The sequence below is a fragment of the Vulpes vulpes genome, chromosome X (genome assembly GCF_048418805.1).
Source record: "Vulpes vulpes isolate BD-2025 chromosome X, VulVul3, whole genome shotgun sequence".
Taxonomy (NCBI): domain Eukaryota; kingdom Metazoa; phylum Chordata; class Mammalia; order Carnivora; family Canidae; genus Vulpes; species Vulpes vulpes.
The window spans coordinates 72726329-72745187 of record NC_132796.1 but is presented as its reverse complement, the minus strand read 5'-3'; the positions used below and the strand labels follow the sequence as shown (position 1 = coordinate 72745187).

The 18859-nt window shown below is 40.0% G+C and overlaps 1 protein-coding gene and 1 pseudogene across 1 annotated transcript in view; both read left to right on the top strand.

Annotated features, from left to right (window-relative positions):
• LOC112925705 (nuclear RNA export factor 2-like) overlaps positions 1-10368 on the top strand; it is a 38131-nt gene extending 27763 nt beyond the window's left edge. The window contains 4 exon segments of the mRNA XM_026006499.2: positions 225-297; positions 828-1010; positions 10125-10185; positions 10324-10368. Of these exon segments, the coding sequence (XP_025862284.2) occupies positions 225-297; positions 828-1010; positions 10125-10185; positions 10324-10368 (362 nt within the window).
• On the top strand, positions 2525-4182 carry LOC112925677 (aspartate aminotransferase, mitochondrial pseudogene; annotated as a pseudogene).
• Positions 10369-18859: the final 8491 nt, after the last annotated feature.

Here is an 18859-nt window from a genome sequence, read left to right as displayed (position 1 = left end):
CATGTATTTGTCAGAGGATCTGATACATATTGGGGGTCCTATCCCTGGGAGTTGATTATCCCTATTGTTGCCCTCTCAGTCCTTAAAGCCCCCTTCTACCTCCCAGTGAAAAGTTGGCTCCCATAAGGGTGCTACAAGATTATCAAGTAAGTCCCTGAAAGGGGAATACTGGTTGTGTGAAAAGTACAACTCTAAAGGGATGTTGCTGTTTGTTGTCATTGAAGTAGAAGGAAATTCTCAAGGTTCTGTCCATGCTTTCACTCGGACCTTCATCTTGACTTCTGATAGCAATTCCAGGTAAGTGCTGTATTGTGGGTACAGCATGGGGACAAACACCCATCCCAGCCTGAGGACAATGGCGTAGGAATATAGTGGTACAGCCTAGAGGTTTCCTCAGTGGAAAGCCAACAGGCAGACCCAAGGAAAGGTCTAAGAGTGTGGTTAAGAGTGTGGACTCTGGAGTCAGAATACCAGATTCTTTTCCTGACCTCAACACTTACTAGCTAGCTGAATGATCTTGTCAAGTTATAATACCTCAGTGACTCAATGTATTGTTCTGAAAATAGGGATTGGAGTGACCATTCTTTGTGCTGCTATAAAGGGCATATACATTAGAATTAAATCTATAAATCTGGTGAATCTGGTAGACAGTCCCTCCAAAAGTGGGCTCTGTGGGAGGCCAGAGGTATCAACCAAGGAATCCAGGGATCAGGCACAGTAGGGATATGGAAGGAATCTGGTTGCTGAGTGGCATTGGGAGCAGGAGGGTTGTTGGGGATGGAGTTTATCCATTTCTCCAGTTGTCTGAGGACCCAACTTTCTTCTAGTCTGCGCATCGTGAATGATGAACTCATTGTGGGAAATGCCAGGACCAAAGAAACACAAAGCACCTTCTCCACTCCAGTGCCCATGCCCTCCACAAGCTCCATGCCTACCTTCTCCCAGAAGCATCAGGAAATGGTGCAGGCTTTCTCTGCTCAGTCTGGAACAAACCTCCAGTGGTCTCAGAAGTGAGTGCTTAGAGTCTCTAGGGATAGGAGGGAGCTGGGAAGAATGAAAAAGTGAAGGATTGAATAATAGGAACTGTAGTTAATTTGAACAAAATAACTATTTGGATGTTGTGCTTCCAAAAAATAATCTCATGAAAAATACATATTAATTTTATTGTGACATATGTAAATAATTTTTAAATAATATAATGTTCAGATGACATGAGCATATATATGTAAAATCTTAAGGAAAATAAAAAACTATTAGAATTAATAAACACGTTCAACATTGTTTCTAGATATAAAATCAATATACAAAAATAAATTTTATTACTATACACTAGTAATGAATGATCAAAAAATGAAATTGAGTAAATAATTCCATTTATAACAGCACTGAAAAATAACATATTTAGGAAAAAGACCCATAAATACAGATAACAAATTGATGGTTACCAGAGGGGAGGGGAGTGGGGAGGTGGTCAAAATGGGTGAAGGGGGGATCCCTGGGTGGCTCCATGTTTTAGCGCCTGCCTTTGGCCCAGGATGTGATCCTGGAGTCCCGGGATCGAATCCCATGTCAGGCTCCCTGCAAGGAGCCTGCTTCTCCCTCTGCCTGTGTCCCTGCCTCTCTCTCTCTCTCTCTCTCTCATGAATAAATAAATAAAATCTTTTTTAAAAATGGGCGAAAGGGAGTGGGAGGTACAGGCTTCCAGTTGTGGAATGTATAAGTCACAGAGACAAAAGGTACAGCATAGGAAATATAGTCAATGGTATTATAGTAGCATTTTATGGTGACTGATGGTAGCTACACTTATGGTGAGCATAGCATAATGTATAGACTTATCAAATCATTATGTTGTACACCTGAAACTAATGTAACACTGTGTGTCAACCATACTTCAATAAAAAATTTAAATAACATACTTAGGAAGCAAATTTAACAAGAGAAATACCAAATGTATACTCCAAAATCTGCAAAACCTTGTTGAAGTAAATTTTAAGAGACCTAAGTAAGTAGAAATAATCCCATACTCCTGAATCAGAAGACTTAATATCGTTAAGATGGCAATATACCGCAAATTAATATACAGATTCAGTGTATTTCATATCAAAATCCCAGCTAATTTCTTTATAGAAATTGATGAGTTAATCTTAAAATTCATATGAAAAGGAAATGGACCTAGAATAGACAAAATGTTCTTGAAGAACAAAGTTGGAAGACTCATACTTCCCTATTTCAAAACTTACTACAAAGCGAAAATTATCAACACTATATGGTACTGACTTAAAGATATCATATAAATTAATGTAATAAAATTAAAGTATACACACATGTGCACACACACACACACACAAAATCCCTCACATTTATGGACAATTTAATTTCAACTAGAGGACTAAAAATATTCAGAGTAAAGAATAGTCTTTTCAACAACTAGTTAAGGTACAACTGGACATCCACTCACCAAAGAATTAATTTGTACCCCTATCTCACACCATATACAAACAAATTACTAAAAATATTTAAAACGATGTCTGTGCCTGCTGCTCCATTCTCAGCTACCCACTATCTTCTCACCACCCACTATGGGCCTCCTACAAACCCCAGCTACATCCTCTCTGGGATCATCACTGCTTTCTACCCAGGCCTCACTGCCATGACTTCTGCCAGAGCCAGCTCCCGGTGAATCCATATGGAGATTGTGCCCCCAGAGCCCATCCTGGGAGTCACAGAAGCCTTTAAGAGAGACACCAACAGCAAAAAAAAAAAAAAAAAAAAAAAAAAGAATCTGGGAGTTGGTGCCTACCAGGATGATAATGGAAAGCCTTATGTGCTCCTTAGTGTACAGAAGGCAAAGACCCACATTGCTGAAAAAATTTTGGACAAAGAATACCTGCCCATTATGGAACTAGCTGAATTTTGTAAGGCATCTGCAGAATTAGCTCTGGTTGAGAACAATGAAGTGTTGAAAAGTAGACAATATGTCACTATGCAGATCGTTTCTGGAACCTGAAACTTGAAGGTTGGAGACAGTTTATTGCAAAGATTTTTTAAGTTCAGCAGAGATGTCTTTCTGCCCAAAGAATTCTAGGAAATCATACATCCATTCTTTAGGGACACTGATATGCAGCTACATGGTTATCAACACTAAGAACCAAGACATGCATCTGTGACTTCATAGGCACTATAAAGGACATTTCAAAAATGCTACAGTAAAATGTTCTTCTCCTGCATGCCTGTGCCCACAATCACATAGGAGTGGACTTCATCCTGGGCAATAGAAGGAAGTAGTAACAATCATGAAGAAAAATAATCTCTTTGCATTTTTTGGCATGGCCTGCCAAGACTTTGCCAGTGGTGATTGCAACAAGGAAGCCTGGGCTATATGCCACTTCATCTTCATTGAGCAGGGCATTAATGTTTGTCTCTACCAAACCTATACCAAGAACCTGGGCTTATACAGTAAACATGTGGGAGCCTTTACTGTGGTCTGCAAAGACACTGATGAAGCCAAAAGGGTGGAGTAACAGTTGAAGATCTTGTTTCATCTCATGTATTCCAACTCTCCAATCAACGGAGCCTGGATTGCCTTGACCATCCGATCAGCCCTGACCTGTGAAAACAATATTTTTTTAAAGATTTTATTTATTTATTCATGAGAGACACAGAGAGAGAGAGAGGCAGAGACACAGGCAGAGGGAGAAGCAGGCTCCATGCAGGAAGCCTGACATGGGACTTGATCCCGGGAATCCAGGATCACGCCCTGGGCCGATGGCAGCGCCAAACCACTGAGCCACCCAGGGATCCCCAAAATAATAGTTTCAGGAAGTAAAAGGCATAGCCCAACACATCATTAGCATGTGGACTCAGCTGGTCTCCAACCTCAAGAAGGAAGGCTCCCCCCACTACTGACAGCACATCACTGACCAGATTGGCAGGTTTTGTTTCATAAGAATAAAGCCTGAACAGGTGGAGGGGATGACCAAGGAGTTCCCATCTACATGACAAAGGATCTACATCTCTGTGGCAAGGGTCACTTTGGGGAACATGGACTATCTTGCCCATGCCATTCACAAGGTCACCAAGTTATTTCCCTGGTTAAAAGGAAACACAGACAACTTTCCTATCTATAGCCTTCACTGTTGTGAGATTCACTTGGAGGGAAAAACGGGGGCTGGATGGTGGTGAGCAGGTCATTTCTCTCACCACAGGACTTAGCACTCAATCACTGAATGTGTTTCTCAGAAAAGAACATGTAATGAAATAGGGCAGAGGCATGTGTGGCTGGTGTCTGAAACTTTGTCTCTCAAAACCAAACTCCTGCTCATCTTTAACTCCAGCTGAACCAAAAGAGTTTACATGTACAAGAAAGACATAGCCCACAAAAAAACTGTCAATCATGTCATTGCAGAGGCTTTAACTGAAGCACCTTATGGTGCTGAGGGTACCTCTGTAGAGCCAGCATGAGAATAGCACCTACAAGAGGCTTTGTGGGAAGATGTAGTTCTAACTTTAGCAGTCAGCCTCATGTTTGTCCTCCTGTGATTGAGCAATCTTATCAACAAACTTTCAGAAATCATGATTCATGAAAACCAGTAAGTCTGCTGCCATTGCAGTGAGGAAAATAAAAGATGCTGTTTCCTGTCTTATTTAAGAAAAAAGTGCTCTTCTTTTTAATACTTTCAGGCATTTTAATGTTCCTCTCTTCTTTATCATTGCTGTTCTTTTCTTTAAGCACAGAGATCTATATAACTAGTCTAGATTTTCATCCTATTCTACTGCTTGATTAACCATCAACCCAATCCTATAGGATTAACTTATTTAAAGAATGAAGAATATAATTTACTTCTCATCCAATATCCTCACCTTCCTCATCAAAGAGTATCAGAGAGTAGGTAACTGTACTTTATAGTCAGCATCCTCTTCAATGATCATTTAATTGTCTCCTGTCAGGATGTCGCCTCTACCCAATTGGACCTCTTACTTAATTCAGTGAGGTTGTGTAGTCTCTCATCTCATGTCATGAGCTGGTGATGTAGGGCAGAACCAAGAAAGAGGATATCTGAGCATTGGTTTTGATCTTTGTGTGCTGGCAACTGGGATAACAACATTTCACCCTTTGAAAAGATAACCACCATCTGCTCCAAACACATAGACTTATTGCAGCCTGGTTTCTCTGTTAAAGTTACTGCAGACCCCCAAAAAATCTTAAAAGAGGGGTACCTGGCTGACTCAGTCAGTAGACCATGCAACTATTGATCTCAGAATCATGAGTTCAAGCCCCACATAGGGTATAGAGCTTACTTTAAAAAAAAATCTTAAAATATAAGGGTAAATTCTTTGTGACCTTGAATTAGACATTTTATTTTTTATATACATTTATTTTTTATTGGTGTTCAATTTGCCAACATATAGAATAACACACAGTGCTCATCCGGTCAAGTGCCCCTCTCAGTGCCTATCACCCAGTCACCCCCACCCCCCGCCCACCTCCTTTTCTACCACCCCTAGTTCGTTTCCCAGAGTTAGGAGTCTCTCATGTTCTGTCTCCCTTTCTGATATTTCCCACTCAATTTTTCTCCTTTCCCCTTTATTCCCTTTCACTATTTTTTTATATTCCCCAAATGAATGAAAACATATAATGTTTGTCCTTCTCCGATTGACTTATTTCACTCAGCATAATACCCTCCAGTTCCATCCACGTCGAAGCAAATGGTGGGTATTTATCATTTCTAATGGCTGAGTAATACTCCATTGTATACACAGACCACATCTTCTTTATCCATTCGTCTTTCGATGGACACCGAGGCTCTTTCCACAGTTTGGCTATTGTGGACATTGCTGCTATAAACATCAGGTGCAGGTGTCCCGGCGTTTCACTGCATCTGTATCTTTGGGGTAAATCCCCAGCGGGGCAATTGCTGGGTCATTGGGCAGATCTATTTTTAACTCTTTGAGGAACCTCCACACAGTTTTCCAGAGTGGCTGCACCAGTTCACATTCCCACCAACAGTGCAAGAGTGTTCCTCTTTCTCCACATCCTCTCCAACATTTGTTGTTTCCTGCCTTGTTAATTTTCCCCATTCTCACTGGTGTGAGGTGGTATCTCATTGTGGGTTTGATTTGTATTTCCCTGATGGCCAGTGATGCAGAGCATTTTCTCATGTGCTTGTTGGCCATGTCCATGTCTTCCTCTGTGAGATGTCTGTTCATGTCTTTCGCCCATTTCATAATTGGATTGTTTGTTTCTTTGCTGTTGAGTTGAATAAGTTCTTTATAGATCTTGGATACTAGCCCTTTATCTGATAGGTCATTTGCAAATATCTTCTCCCATTCTGTAGGTTGTCTTTTAGTTTTGTTGACTGTTTCTTTTGCTGTGCAAAAACTTCATATCTTGATGAAGTCCCAATTTTTCCTTTTGTTTATCTTGCCTTCATGGATGTATCTTGCAAGAAGTTACTGTGGCCAAGTTCAAAAAGGGTGTTGCCTATGTTCTCCTCTAGGATTTTGATGGAATCTTGTCTCACATTTAGATCTTTCATCCATTTTGAGTTTATCTTAGTGTATGGTGCAGGAGGGTGGTCTAGTTTCATTCTTCTGCATGTGGATGTGCAATTTTCCCAGCACCACTTATTGAAGAGACTGTCTTTTTTCCAGTGGATAGTCTTTCCTCCTTTGTCGAATATTAGTTGACCATAAAGTTGAGGGTCCACATCTGGATTCTGGATTCTGTTCGATTGATCTATGTGTCTGTTTTTGTTAGGCAGCATTTTCTGATGTATAATGCCAAAAGTACAAAATAAAAAAGAAAATTTAGACCAATTAGACTTCATCAAACATTTTTTTAAAATTAAAGATTTTATTTATTTATTCATGAGAGACACAGACAGAGAGAGAGAGAGGCAGAGACACAGACAGAGGGAGAAGTAGGTTCCATGTAGGGAACCCGATGCAGGACTCGATCCCAGATCCCAGGACCACGATCTGAGCCGAAGGCAGGCACCCAAGTGCTGAGTGGGATTGACTCCTCAATATCTCTTTCTTATGTCACATTGTTCATGTATAGAAATACACTTGATTTCTGTGCATTGATTTTGTATCCTGCCACTTTGCTGAATTCCTGTGTGAGTTCTAGCAATTTGGGGGTGGATTCTTGGGTTTTCCACATAGAATATGTCATTTACAAAGAGTGAGAGTTTGACTTCTTTGCCAATTCGGATGCTTTTTATTTCTTTTTGTTGTCTGATTGCTGAAAGTAGGAATTCTAGTACTGTGTTGAATAGCACTGGTGAGAATGGACATCCCTGTCGTGTTCCTGACCTTAGGGGAAAAGCTTTCTCTTTTTCCCCATTTAGAATGATATTTGCTGTGGGCTTTTCATAGATGGCTTTTATGATATTGAGTTATGTTCCCTTTATCCCTACAATGTGAGGAGTTTTAATCAAGAAAGGATACTGTACTTTGTCAAACGCTTTTTCTGTATCTATTGAAAAGATATGGTTCTTGTCCTTTCTTTTATTAATGTAGTATATCACATTGATTTATTTGTGGATGTTGACCCAGCCTTGCATTCCAGGATGGTTGTGATTGAATAATTTTTTAATGTACTGTTGGGTCCTATTGGCTAGTATTTTGGTGAGAATTTTGGCATTCATGTTCATCAGGAATTTTGGTCAGTAATCCTCCTTTTTGGTGGGTCTTTGTCTGGTTTTAGGACTAAAGTAATGTTAGCTGCATAGAAAGAGTTTGGAAGTTTTCTTCCATTTCTATTTTTTTTGAAACAGTTTCCGAAGAATAGGTATGAATTCTTTAAATATTTGGTAAAATTCTCTGGGAGGCCATCCAGCCTTGGACTCTTTTTGGGGGAAAGATTTTTTATTACTGCTTCAATTTCCTTGCTGCTTATGGGTCTATTTAGGTTTCCTGTTTCTTCCTGTTTCAGTTTTGGTGCATATGTTTCTAGGAATGCATTCGTTTCTTCCAGATTGTATTTCTTTGGTGTCGGTTGTGATCTCTCCTCTTTCATTCATGTTTTTATTAATGTGGGTCCTTTGTCTTTTTTTTTTAAATTTATTTATTTATGATAGTCACAGAGAGAGAGAGAGAGAGACAGTGACACAGGCAGAGGGAGAAGCAGGCTCCATGCACCAGGAGCCCGACGTGGGATTCGATCCCGGGTCTCCAGGATCGTGCCCTGGGCTAAAGGCAGGCGCTAAACTGCTGCGCCACCCAGGGATCTCCATCCTGTCTTTTCTTTTTGATAAGTCTGGATAGGGATTTATTGATCTTATTAATTATTTCAGTGAGGCAGCTCTTAGTTTTGTTGATCTGTTCTACTATTCTTTTGGTTTCTATTTCATTGATTTCTGCTCTAATCTGATTAATTCTCATCTCCCGCTTGGTTTGGGCTTTATTTGCTGTTATTTCTCTAGCTCCTAAAGGTGTGTGTTTAGATTGCGTAGTTGATACTTCTCTTGTTCCTTGAGAAAGGCTTGTATTGCTATGTACTTCCCTCTTAAGACTGCCTTTGATGTATCCCAAAGATTTTGAACAGTTGTGTATTCACTTTATTTGTTTCCATGAATTTTTTGATTCTTTTGTAATTTCATTGTTGACTCATTCATTCTTTAATAGGATGCTCTTTAATCTCCAAGTATTTTATTTCCTTCCAAATTTCCTTTTGTGATTGAAGGAACTCTTAGAATTTTTTTTTTTAAAAGAAAAGTATCTCAATTAAAATGATCAAAAATCTCAAAAGACATTCATCAAAAAAAAAAAAAAAAAGACATGTCAATGACCAAAGGGCACATGGAAAGTTCATTAGTCATATGGGAAATACAAATCAAAATACAATGATACCATTGTATCATTTCACAAAATACCATTTCACACACTAAGATGGCTATAATTTTTAACTGGAAATAAATGTTGGTAAAGATGTGGAGAAATTGGAACCCTCATATATCGCTGGTAGAAGTGGAAAATGTATATCCACTTTAAAAAAGTTTGGTAGTATCTCCAAATATTAAACATATGTTTACCATATGACCCAGCCAGTCTACTACTAGAGAATTGAAAAAAATATGTTCATACAAAAACATATTAAAATATTTATAGCAGTATTATTTATAACAACCAAAAATTGAAAACAAACCAAACATCCAACTATTTATGGATGAATAAAATGTGTTATGCCCATACAATGGAATATTATTTAACAATAAAATAGAATGAAGCTCTCATATATGTTTTTGCATGCATAGACCTTAAAATTATTATGCTCAGTAAAAGAAGGCAAGCACAAAAGACCACACATTGTATGAGTCGATTTATATGAAATACCCAAATATTTCAAATCCAAATGGACAAATCCATTGAGACAGATATCAGATTAATTATTATCAAGGTCAAGGAAAAAGGGAGACTAGGGAGTGACTGCTACTGAGTAATGGGTTTTATTTACAGTGACAAAAAATGCTTTGGTATTAGATTGTGGGTTTGTGATTATCGCAAAATCTTCTGAATATACTAGAAAGCCACTGAAATGCAGTTGATTCACCTTAGAATGGTGAATACTTTGGTATGTATATTAAAAATCAATTTATGGATCCCTGGGTGGCGCAGTGGTTTGGTGCCTGCCTTTGGCCCAGGGCGTGATCCTGGAGACCCGGGATCGAATCCCACGTCGGGCTCCCAGTGCATGGAGCCTGCTTCTCCCTCTGCCTGTGTCTCTGCCTCTCTCTCTCTCTCTCTCTCTCTCTGTGTGACTATCATAAATAAATTAAAAAAAAAATTAAAAGAAAAATAAAAATCAATTTAAAATGATTGTATTTTAAAATGACTTGTTAAGTTTTAAATGTATATATGTATATATACATATTTAACATATATACATTTATATGTATATTTATATATACATATATATATACATATTTAACAACTCTACTTTTTAATTCTAGTGGGTATGGAAGCTAGTAATAGTCATTTTCACTAGGTCTTTCTTCATCCTTACACATTGTGCTCATACCAGTATATGTATCCCATCAAAAAAAGTAGCATAGATTAAGCATTGCGTGGTCAGCATGTCTATGCTGCAGTACTAATGGAGATCACCTGTTCTCCCACTCCAGTTACCTTGAGGACAATGAGTGGGACTACACCAAAGCTGGTCAGGTCTTCACAAAGCTCAAGGTGAGGTGTGGAAATCATTAAGCAGGCTAGAGGAGGGTGTTTCTGGGCCATGGAAAAGCCAAGAAGATGGAGGCTGGTTGGCTTGGGGATGAAACTCTGGGATCTGGCTCTTCTGATGTCTCAACTCCTTCCCTCCAGAAGGAAAGCAAGATCCCAGAGGAGGCCTTCAAACAAATTACCTAAAAGAAGCCTTGGATGTTCATATCATCTTTGTTTCTCTTTTCTCTAGTCTAAGGCCATGCCCATAACTGGGGATATAGGCCTGGCTGACCAAGAAGCCAAAATTACCTTGCAGGCCAGGTATCATAACCACCTGCAGGATCAGTTGTTCCATGTATTTTCCCCACTCATGTTTGCTGTTTATTTTCATAATAAAGAGTGATGCTGTAGATTAAATGTTGTGTGTCCTAGATCACTCGTCGCCTGTCCCAACATGAGCTAATGGGTCTGAGACTGAAAGGCCTTGCCCTCTCTCCCACATTATTCACCCTGGCAGTCCCTGACAGGTACACCAGGCTTGACTCCATAGGTAGTATCTCAGTAAATTCTGATGAGAGGGGACACATGCTGTTCCCAGGGATTGGCCTTTGGAAAGAGTGTGACTCAGTCACATGCTCTATTTGGTGGTCTCTAGAAGCAGATATGTGACCTGGAACAACAGGGGATTTACAAGGGTTTCCTGCTAGTGAGGGTGGTGGAAAGGAAGATAAGGACTCACATACTTTACTTTTTATTCCTAATCATTTAAATTCATTCAAAGGCATACCACCAACAATTTTATGATTTGCACACAGGTGAATGGGAAATGGGCCTTTCACACCTCTCACCATGCTTGCATTTGTCTTCTCATCCATCTACTGTACTGCCTGCACCCTGGCTCTGAAGGTGCACTGTGGGTGGGAGGGATCTCACGTTAGCTCCTGAGAGTGAGGAAGAGGCAGCCTGTTTGCCTGGTACACTTTTTTTAAAAAATTTTTTTAAAAATTAAGTTCAATTTGCCAACATATAGTATAACACTTAGTGCTCATCCCATCAAGTGCCCTCCTCATTGCCTGTCACCCATTTTCCCTCTGCTTGTTTCCCAGAGTTAGGAGTCTCTCATGGTTTGTCTCCCTCTCTAATTTTTCCCATTCAGTTCCTCTCCTTTCCCTTGTAATCTCTTTTCACTGTTACATTCCACGTATGAGTGAAACCATATGATGATTGTCCCTCTCCGATTGACTTATTTCACTCAGCATAATACCCTCCAGTTCCATCCACATTGAAGCAAATCGTGGGTATTCATCTTTTCTGATGGCTGAGTAATATTCCATTGTTTATATATACTACATCTTCTTTTTCCACTCATCTGTCGAAGGACATCATGGCTCCTTCCACAGTTTGGCTATTGTGGATATTGGTGCTATGATCATTGGGGTCCAGGTGTCCCGGCATTTCACTACATCTGTATCTTTGGGGTAAATACCCAGTAGTGCAATTGCTGGGTCATAGGGTAGCTCTATTTTTAACCTCTTGAGAAACGTCCACACTGTTTGCTAGAGTGGCTGCACCAGTTCGCATTCCCACCAACAGTGCAAGAGGGTTCCCCTTTCTCCACATCCTTTCCAACATTTGTAGTTTTCTGTCTTGCTATTTTCAACATTCTCACTGGTGTTAGGTGGTATTTCATTGTGGTTTTGATTTGTATTTCCCTGATGGCAAGTGATGCGGTGCATTTTCTCATGTGCTTGTTGGCCATGTGTATGTCTTCTTTGGAGAAATTTCTGTTCATGTCTACTGCCCATTTCATGATTGGATTGTTTGTTTCTTGGGTGTTGAATTTGGTAAGTTATTTATGATCTTGGATACTAGCCCTTTATCTGATAGGTCATTTGCAAATATCTTCTCCCATTCTGTAGGCTTTAAGCTTTGTTTACTGTTTCTTTTGCTGTGCAGAAGCTTCATATCTTGATGAAGTCCCAATAGTTCATTTTTGCTTTTGTTTCCCTTGCCTTCACAGAGGTATCTTGCAAGAAGTTGCTGTGGCTAGGTTCAAAAGGTTGTTGTCTGTGTTTTCCTCTATGAATTTGATGGATTCTTGTCTCATATTTAGATCTTTCAACCATTTTGAGTTCATCTTTGTGTATGATGTAAGAGAATGGCCCAGTGCATTTGTCAAAGAGCTGACAAGGGTCCATGTGCTTGAGGAGGTTCAAACATTTAGTTTCACTTCCACGCAAACAATAGCACAGAATCTCACATTATGGTCAGTACTGTGGGACCTCTTTCAATGATCAGCAATTAGCAATTCAGAATCACAGGCAAGAGTTGAAAGGGACACTTGTGCAATTTATTTTCCATGCCTTCTGTATGTTTGGACTTTAGACCATAAGCAGGCAGAATTTTTGAAGTTAAAATAATAGCAGTACAAAATTTCAAGTTACCATCCTATAAATGATGGCACATGTGAGATACCACCAGTTTAGAAATTATGCTATTAACAGGTCTCACATAAGTTATTTCTTGCCACTTGCCACTTTTCAGTTCTTTATGTACATGTACACAAGGAATCCATACAGGTGTGTGTAAATTTCTTTGAAAAATTAATTAAGGGAATAATTGCCATTACATAAGAAGTAATTCCATGCCATTCCATGAGGTGGCTCAGTGGTAATGGCTCAATGGATAAAAGCCAGGTCTCAGTCTCCTCACCTAGAGAACAGTGACCACAGGGCACACTCCCAGTCACATCACGAGGAATAGAGGCAGTCTCACATGTTGGTGTGCAATTGCAGTATCTGGCTGAAATTATACTCTCCAAACTGAGTTCTTTCATGGGAAGAGACCACAGAACCCATCACATGGCCTCTCTCTTTCTTCTCCCTACATCACCAGGATTCCACATCCTTAGCCTCCTTCTCTATCCAGTTCAGATGTCACAGTCTTCCAATTATTCCTTCTTCTGCTAATTTCCTCAAATCCCTTGGTACCCTGATTATGGGAAAATGCTCTTCCTCATAAACATGTCTGTATACTCATGGTCACAGTGTTTCTTGGTATCAGAAAGGAGATATTCAATCTGATATTGAGGCCCAACGTCTGAGTATAAAATGGCTACACACTCAGTTAACCACTAGTCCTTTACTTAACCTCCAAAATAATATATTTCATGAGTATTAGTGTTATTTCCATCTGAAGGAAAAGAAAAATTTGGCTGAAATGAGTGAAGTAGTTAATAGAGCTCAGGATTTTAGTAAATCATTACTTCCCCTGTACCTCAACTCTAATATAGATTCATATTCAGTATAAAAATTATACTTAGTGGGGTACCTAGGTGGCTTCATCAGTTAAGTGTCTGACTCTTGATTTCAGCTCAAGTCATGATCTTGCATTTGTGGATTGAACCCCTCATTGGGCTCTGCACCAGGTACAGAGTCAGCTTCAGAGTCTCTCTCTTTCTCTCTCTCTCCCTCATGAATAAATAAACTTTTAAAAAATTATGGAGAATACGGGGAGTAACTCAGCCATGTTCCTGTGGTCCAGGATGGATATGCTCTTGGAATATCTCTTTCTTTACTTTGATCTTCAGTTCCTCTGTACTGTCTCTTCATTTCTGGGCATAACAGGAAAGCTGCTACTTTTATATTCAGCTATAGGGTGAAGTGGCAGAGAAAGGAAAAAATATAAATGAACTGAAGGTTTCCAGATAGACACTGCCAAGATTAATTGTTCCTATGGTTTTCCATATTTCATTTAATTATTAATGCTGTCACACTAACCTTCCATTACCTGATACCTCTAACTTTCTCCAAATTTGAGGGGCCTTTTCACATCTTCTTTCCCTTCAAAGCTTGATTACAAGCTAAATATCTTCATGTACACTCTAGGCAAAATACTCAGTTTCCATGGAATTTCTGAAGGGTCACCAAATTTTCTTCATGACAATGCCTTCGGCAATCAGTGACTGATAAATGAACACTGGTGCTAGGTTCAATTTTTTCTTACAGCGAATTGCTTTAAGTTTAATTAGAAATATTAAAGTTCAAGAGATGTATTCTATTATCCCTAAAAAAAAAACTTCAGTAATTAATATCAAGTAAAAGCCTGGAAAAAACATTTGTAACATATTTTAGTGTCAGAAGATTACTATGATTTACATATAAATAATTGTGACAAGCTAAAAAAAATGGTGCCCATAGCCAGCCATTATATATTTCAAATAAATAATGCTGACTCTTAAAAATATACAGGTTTTAAAAATGCATATAAAAACTGAGATGGGGCAGGGCAAGATGGCAGAGGAGTAGGGGTCCTCAACTCACCTGGCCCCACCAACTTACCTAGATAACTTTAAATCATCCTGAACACCTACGAATCCAACCTGAGATTTAAATAGAGAACAGCCACAACAATACAGAGAGAAGGGTTTTTGCTTCTAGCAAGGTAGGAAGGCAGAAAAAAAAAAATCCAGTGGGGGAGGGGCACCATGAGGAGCCAGGATAAAGCCCGGTGGCGAAAGCCTCTGGGACAGGAAAACCCAGCCACGGAGAACCAGGAACTTTAAATATCTGCACCAGATTCTTCTCCCACGGAAAAGTGCTTAGCAGGGAAAACGGGCAGAATCACAGGAGGGGCAGTGAAGCCTCCAGTTTCCCGGAGTCACTAATGGAAGAAGTGCTGCCCCGGGGAAAGAACACCACACACAGTGGGCAGATCTCAGTAAAGGTCTGGAGTGCGCATGACGGGGCATAGGGGAAAAGTTGGTCGGTTAGGTGGGCAGCTCCAGATGGAGGTGTCTGCGCCCTGCTGCCTTCGGGAGCCCCGGCCCCTGGAGCGTAATTCCAGCAGCACAGGCCCCGGTTCCAGGGCAACGAGCAGGCACAGACCACGATCCTGCACTCCCTCCAGGACAGACAGAAGCGGGGGGGGGGGGCACTGGACAGCGAGGACTCTCCTGCCACTGGGTGCCCTGCAAGCTGTGCAGATCAGAGCACCTGCAACCGCCCTGGGAGCATCTAGGCCAGTGCGGACTGGGAGACTGCGTTAGTTACTATCAGGAAGCTGAGTCCAGAGCTGGAGACCTGGCCGTCGCCATTGTTGTTTTTCCTCCCTGTTTCACCTTGTGCCTGGGAGGGGCAGAGACGCCAGGGAGCAGAGGCCTCCTGGGCAAACAGCTCCAACTGAGCCTGGCACCTGGCAGGGGGCGGGGCAGCTCCCCCAGGTGCACAAACCAGAGAAACAGCACAGCAGGCCCCTCCCCCAGAAGACCTGCTGGAAGAACACGGGAAGAGCAAGTTATTGACCAAGCAGCGCTGGAAAGCTCCAGGGGGAAGTCGAGGGATTTATAGTATATAGAACTAGAGAGCAACCCTTCTTTTATTCTTTTTTTCCCTTTATACAGTACAACTCGTTTTTATATCAGACTAAAAATTTCCAATATTTTTTTCTCTATTCCCACCTTAACTACAATATTTTATCAGCTCTTCATTTTTAAGTTTCTTCCTTTTTGACTTTCATATGTCTACAATTACATGTCTTAGATATATTTTCCACTTCTAGATTCCCTTCAACATACTCAATTTAATTTTGGGAGATATACGAGATTTTTGTTTGTTTTGTGTTTGTTTCCTCTGCCTCATTTTGTTCTGCAATGGCGGAGGTTAATACCTTCTGAAACATGACCAGCATGCACCCAGAACCATGTGGTATACTGTGCTGGTTCATTCTGTGAGATTATATTCTCTCTTCATTCCCATCGGGCCCCCTTCTATTGTCTCGTTTATGTTTTGGTGGTTCAATGTTCGGGCTTTCTACAAGTACTGCTGGTTTATATAAATTTGGGACTAAGCATCTTCTAACATACAGAACTTAATATACTCAGAACCAAGAGGATCGCCCTCTAGGACTCAGGTAGACTACATTCTCCCTCCACTACAACTTCATCACCACCACCATCTCCCAGTCCTCCCCACTTTTTTCTTCTCTTTTTTCTTTTTTCTCTTTACTTTTGCTTTCTTCTCTTTTTATTCTTTTTTCTTTTTTTCTTCTTCTTTAGGATTCTTCACCTTTTATTTATTACTACTTTATTTAAAATATTTTTTTCACTTTAGTGGTCCTTTTGTTTCTTTTGCTATGATCTATATTTTCTGGTCTCTGACCTTGTCAGAATCATCTAGGGTGAAATTTACTCAGGTCAGGGTGGATATGCTTGACTCAGCCCACTCATATAGCCACACTGCACCAAGCAAAATCACTAGAAGGAAGAACTCACCAGAAAAGAAGGAATCAGAAACAGTACTCTCTGCCACAGGGTTACAGAATATGGATTACACTTCGATGTCAGAAAGCCAATTCAGAAGCACAAGTATAAAGCTACCGATGGCTCTGGAAAAAAGCATAAAGGATTCAAGGGAGTTCATGACTGCAGATTTTAGATCTAATCAGGCCGAAATTAATCAATTAAAGGAGATGTAATCCAAATTGGAGGTCCTAACAATGAGGGTTAATGAGGTGGAAGAAAGCGTGAGCAACATAGAAGACAAGTTGATGTCAAGGAAGAAAGACAAAAACAAAATACCATGAGGAAAGGTTAAGGGAAATAAATGATAGCCTCAGAAGGAAAGATCTACATATAATTGGGGTTCCAGAAAGCACGAAGACGGCCAGAGGGCCAGAAAGCATATTTGAACAAATCATAGCTGAGAACTTCCCTAATTTGGGGATGGAAACGGGAATTCAGATCCAGGAGATAGAGAGGTCTCCCCCCACCCCCCCGCAATCAATATAAACCATTCAACACCTTGACATTTAATAGTGAAACTTGCAAGTTCCAAAGGTAAAGAGAAAATCCTTAAAGCAGTGAGAGACAAGAGATTCTTAACCTAATATTTCTCCCTGTGTAAGTTAAGAGCAGACCTCTCCACAGAGACCTGGCAGGCCAGAAAGGGCTGGCAGGATATATTTAGGGTATTAAATGAGAAGAACATGCAGCCAAGAATACTATATCCAGCAAGGCTCTCATTCAGAATAGAAGGAGAGGTAAAGAGCTTCCAAGATAGGCAGAAACTGAAAGAATATGTGACCACCAAACCAGCTCTGCAAGAAATATTAAGGGGGACCCTGTAAAAGAAAGAGGAAGCCCAAAGAAATAATCCACAAAACAGGGACTGAATAGGTATTACGATGACACTAAATTCATGTCTTTCAATGGTTACTCTGAATGTGAATGGGCTAAATGATCCCATCAAAAGATGCAGGGTTTTGGACTGTATAAAAAAGCAAGACCCATATGTATGCTGTCTACAAGAGACTCATTTTAGACCTAAGGACACCTCCAGCCTGAAAATGAAAGGTTGGAGAACCATTTACCATTCAATGGTCCTCAAAAGAAATCTAGGGGAGCTGTCCTCATATCAGATAAATTAATTTTATCCCAAAGACTGTACTAAGAGATGAAGAGGGACACTGTATCATACTTAAAGAGTCTATCCAACAAGAAGACTTAACAATCATGAATATTTATGTCCCTAATGTGGGAGCTGCCAAGTATATCAATCAATTAATAACCAAAGTAAAGACATACTTAGATAATAATACACTAATAGTAGGAGATTCCAACATGGCACTTTCTGCAAATGACGCATCTTTTAAGCAGACCATCACCAAAGAAACGAGCTTTAAATGATACACTGGACAGGATGGATTTCACAGAAACGTACAGAACTTTGCATCTGAGCGCAATTAAATACACATTCTTCTCAAGTGCACATGAAATTTTCTCCAGAGTAGACCACATACTGGGTCACCAATCAGGTCTCAACTGATACCAAAAGACTGGGATTGTCCCCTGCATATTTTCAGACCACAATGCTTTAAAACTAGAACTCAATCACAAGAAGAAATTTGGATGAAATTCAAACATGTGGAGGTTAAAGAGCATCCTGCTGAAAGATGAATGGGTCAACCAGAAACTTAGAGAAGAATTAAAAAGATTCATGGAAAGTAATGAACCTAAAGATACAACCATTCAAAATCTTTGAGATACAGCAAAAGCAGTCCTAAGGGGGAAATACATTGCAATACAAGCATCCTTCAGAAAACTGGAAAAACCTCAAATACACAAGCTAGCCTCGAACCTAAAGGAACTGGAGAAAAAACTGCAAATAGATCCTACACCCAGCAGAAGAGAGTTAATAAAGACTCGAGCAGAACTCAATGACATCGAGACCAGAAGAACTGTGGAACAGATCAACCAACCAGGAGTTAGTTCTTTGAAAGAATGAATAAGATAGATAAACCATTAGCCAGCCTAATTAAAAAGAAGAGAGAGAAGACTCAAATTAATAAAATCATGAATGGGAAAGGAGAGATCACTACCAACACCAAGGAAATACAAACGATTTTAAATACATATTATGAACAGCTATACGCCAATAAATTATGCAATCTAGAAGAAATGGACGCATTTCTGGAAAGCCACAAACTACCAAAACTGGAACAGGAAGAAATAGAAAGCCTGTAGAGGCCAATAATCAGGGAGGAAATTGAAGCAGTCATCAAAAACCTCCCAAGACACAAAAGTCCAGGGCCAGATGGCTTCCCAGGGGAATTCTATCAAACGTTTAAAGAAGAAACCATACCTATTCTACTAAAACTGTTTGGAAAGATAGAAAGAGGTGGAGTACTTCCAAACTCG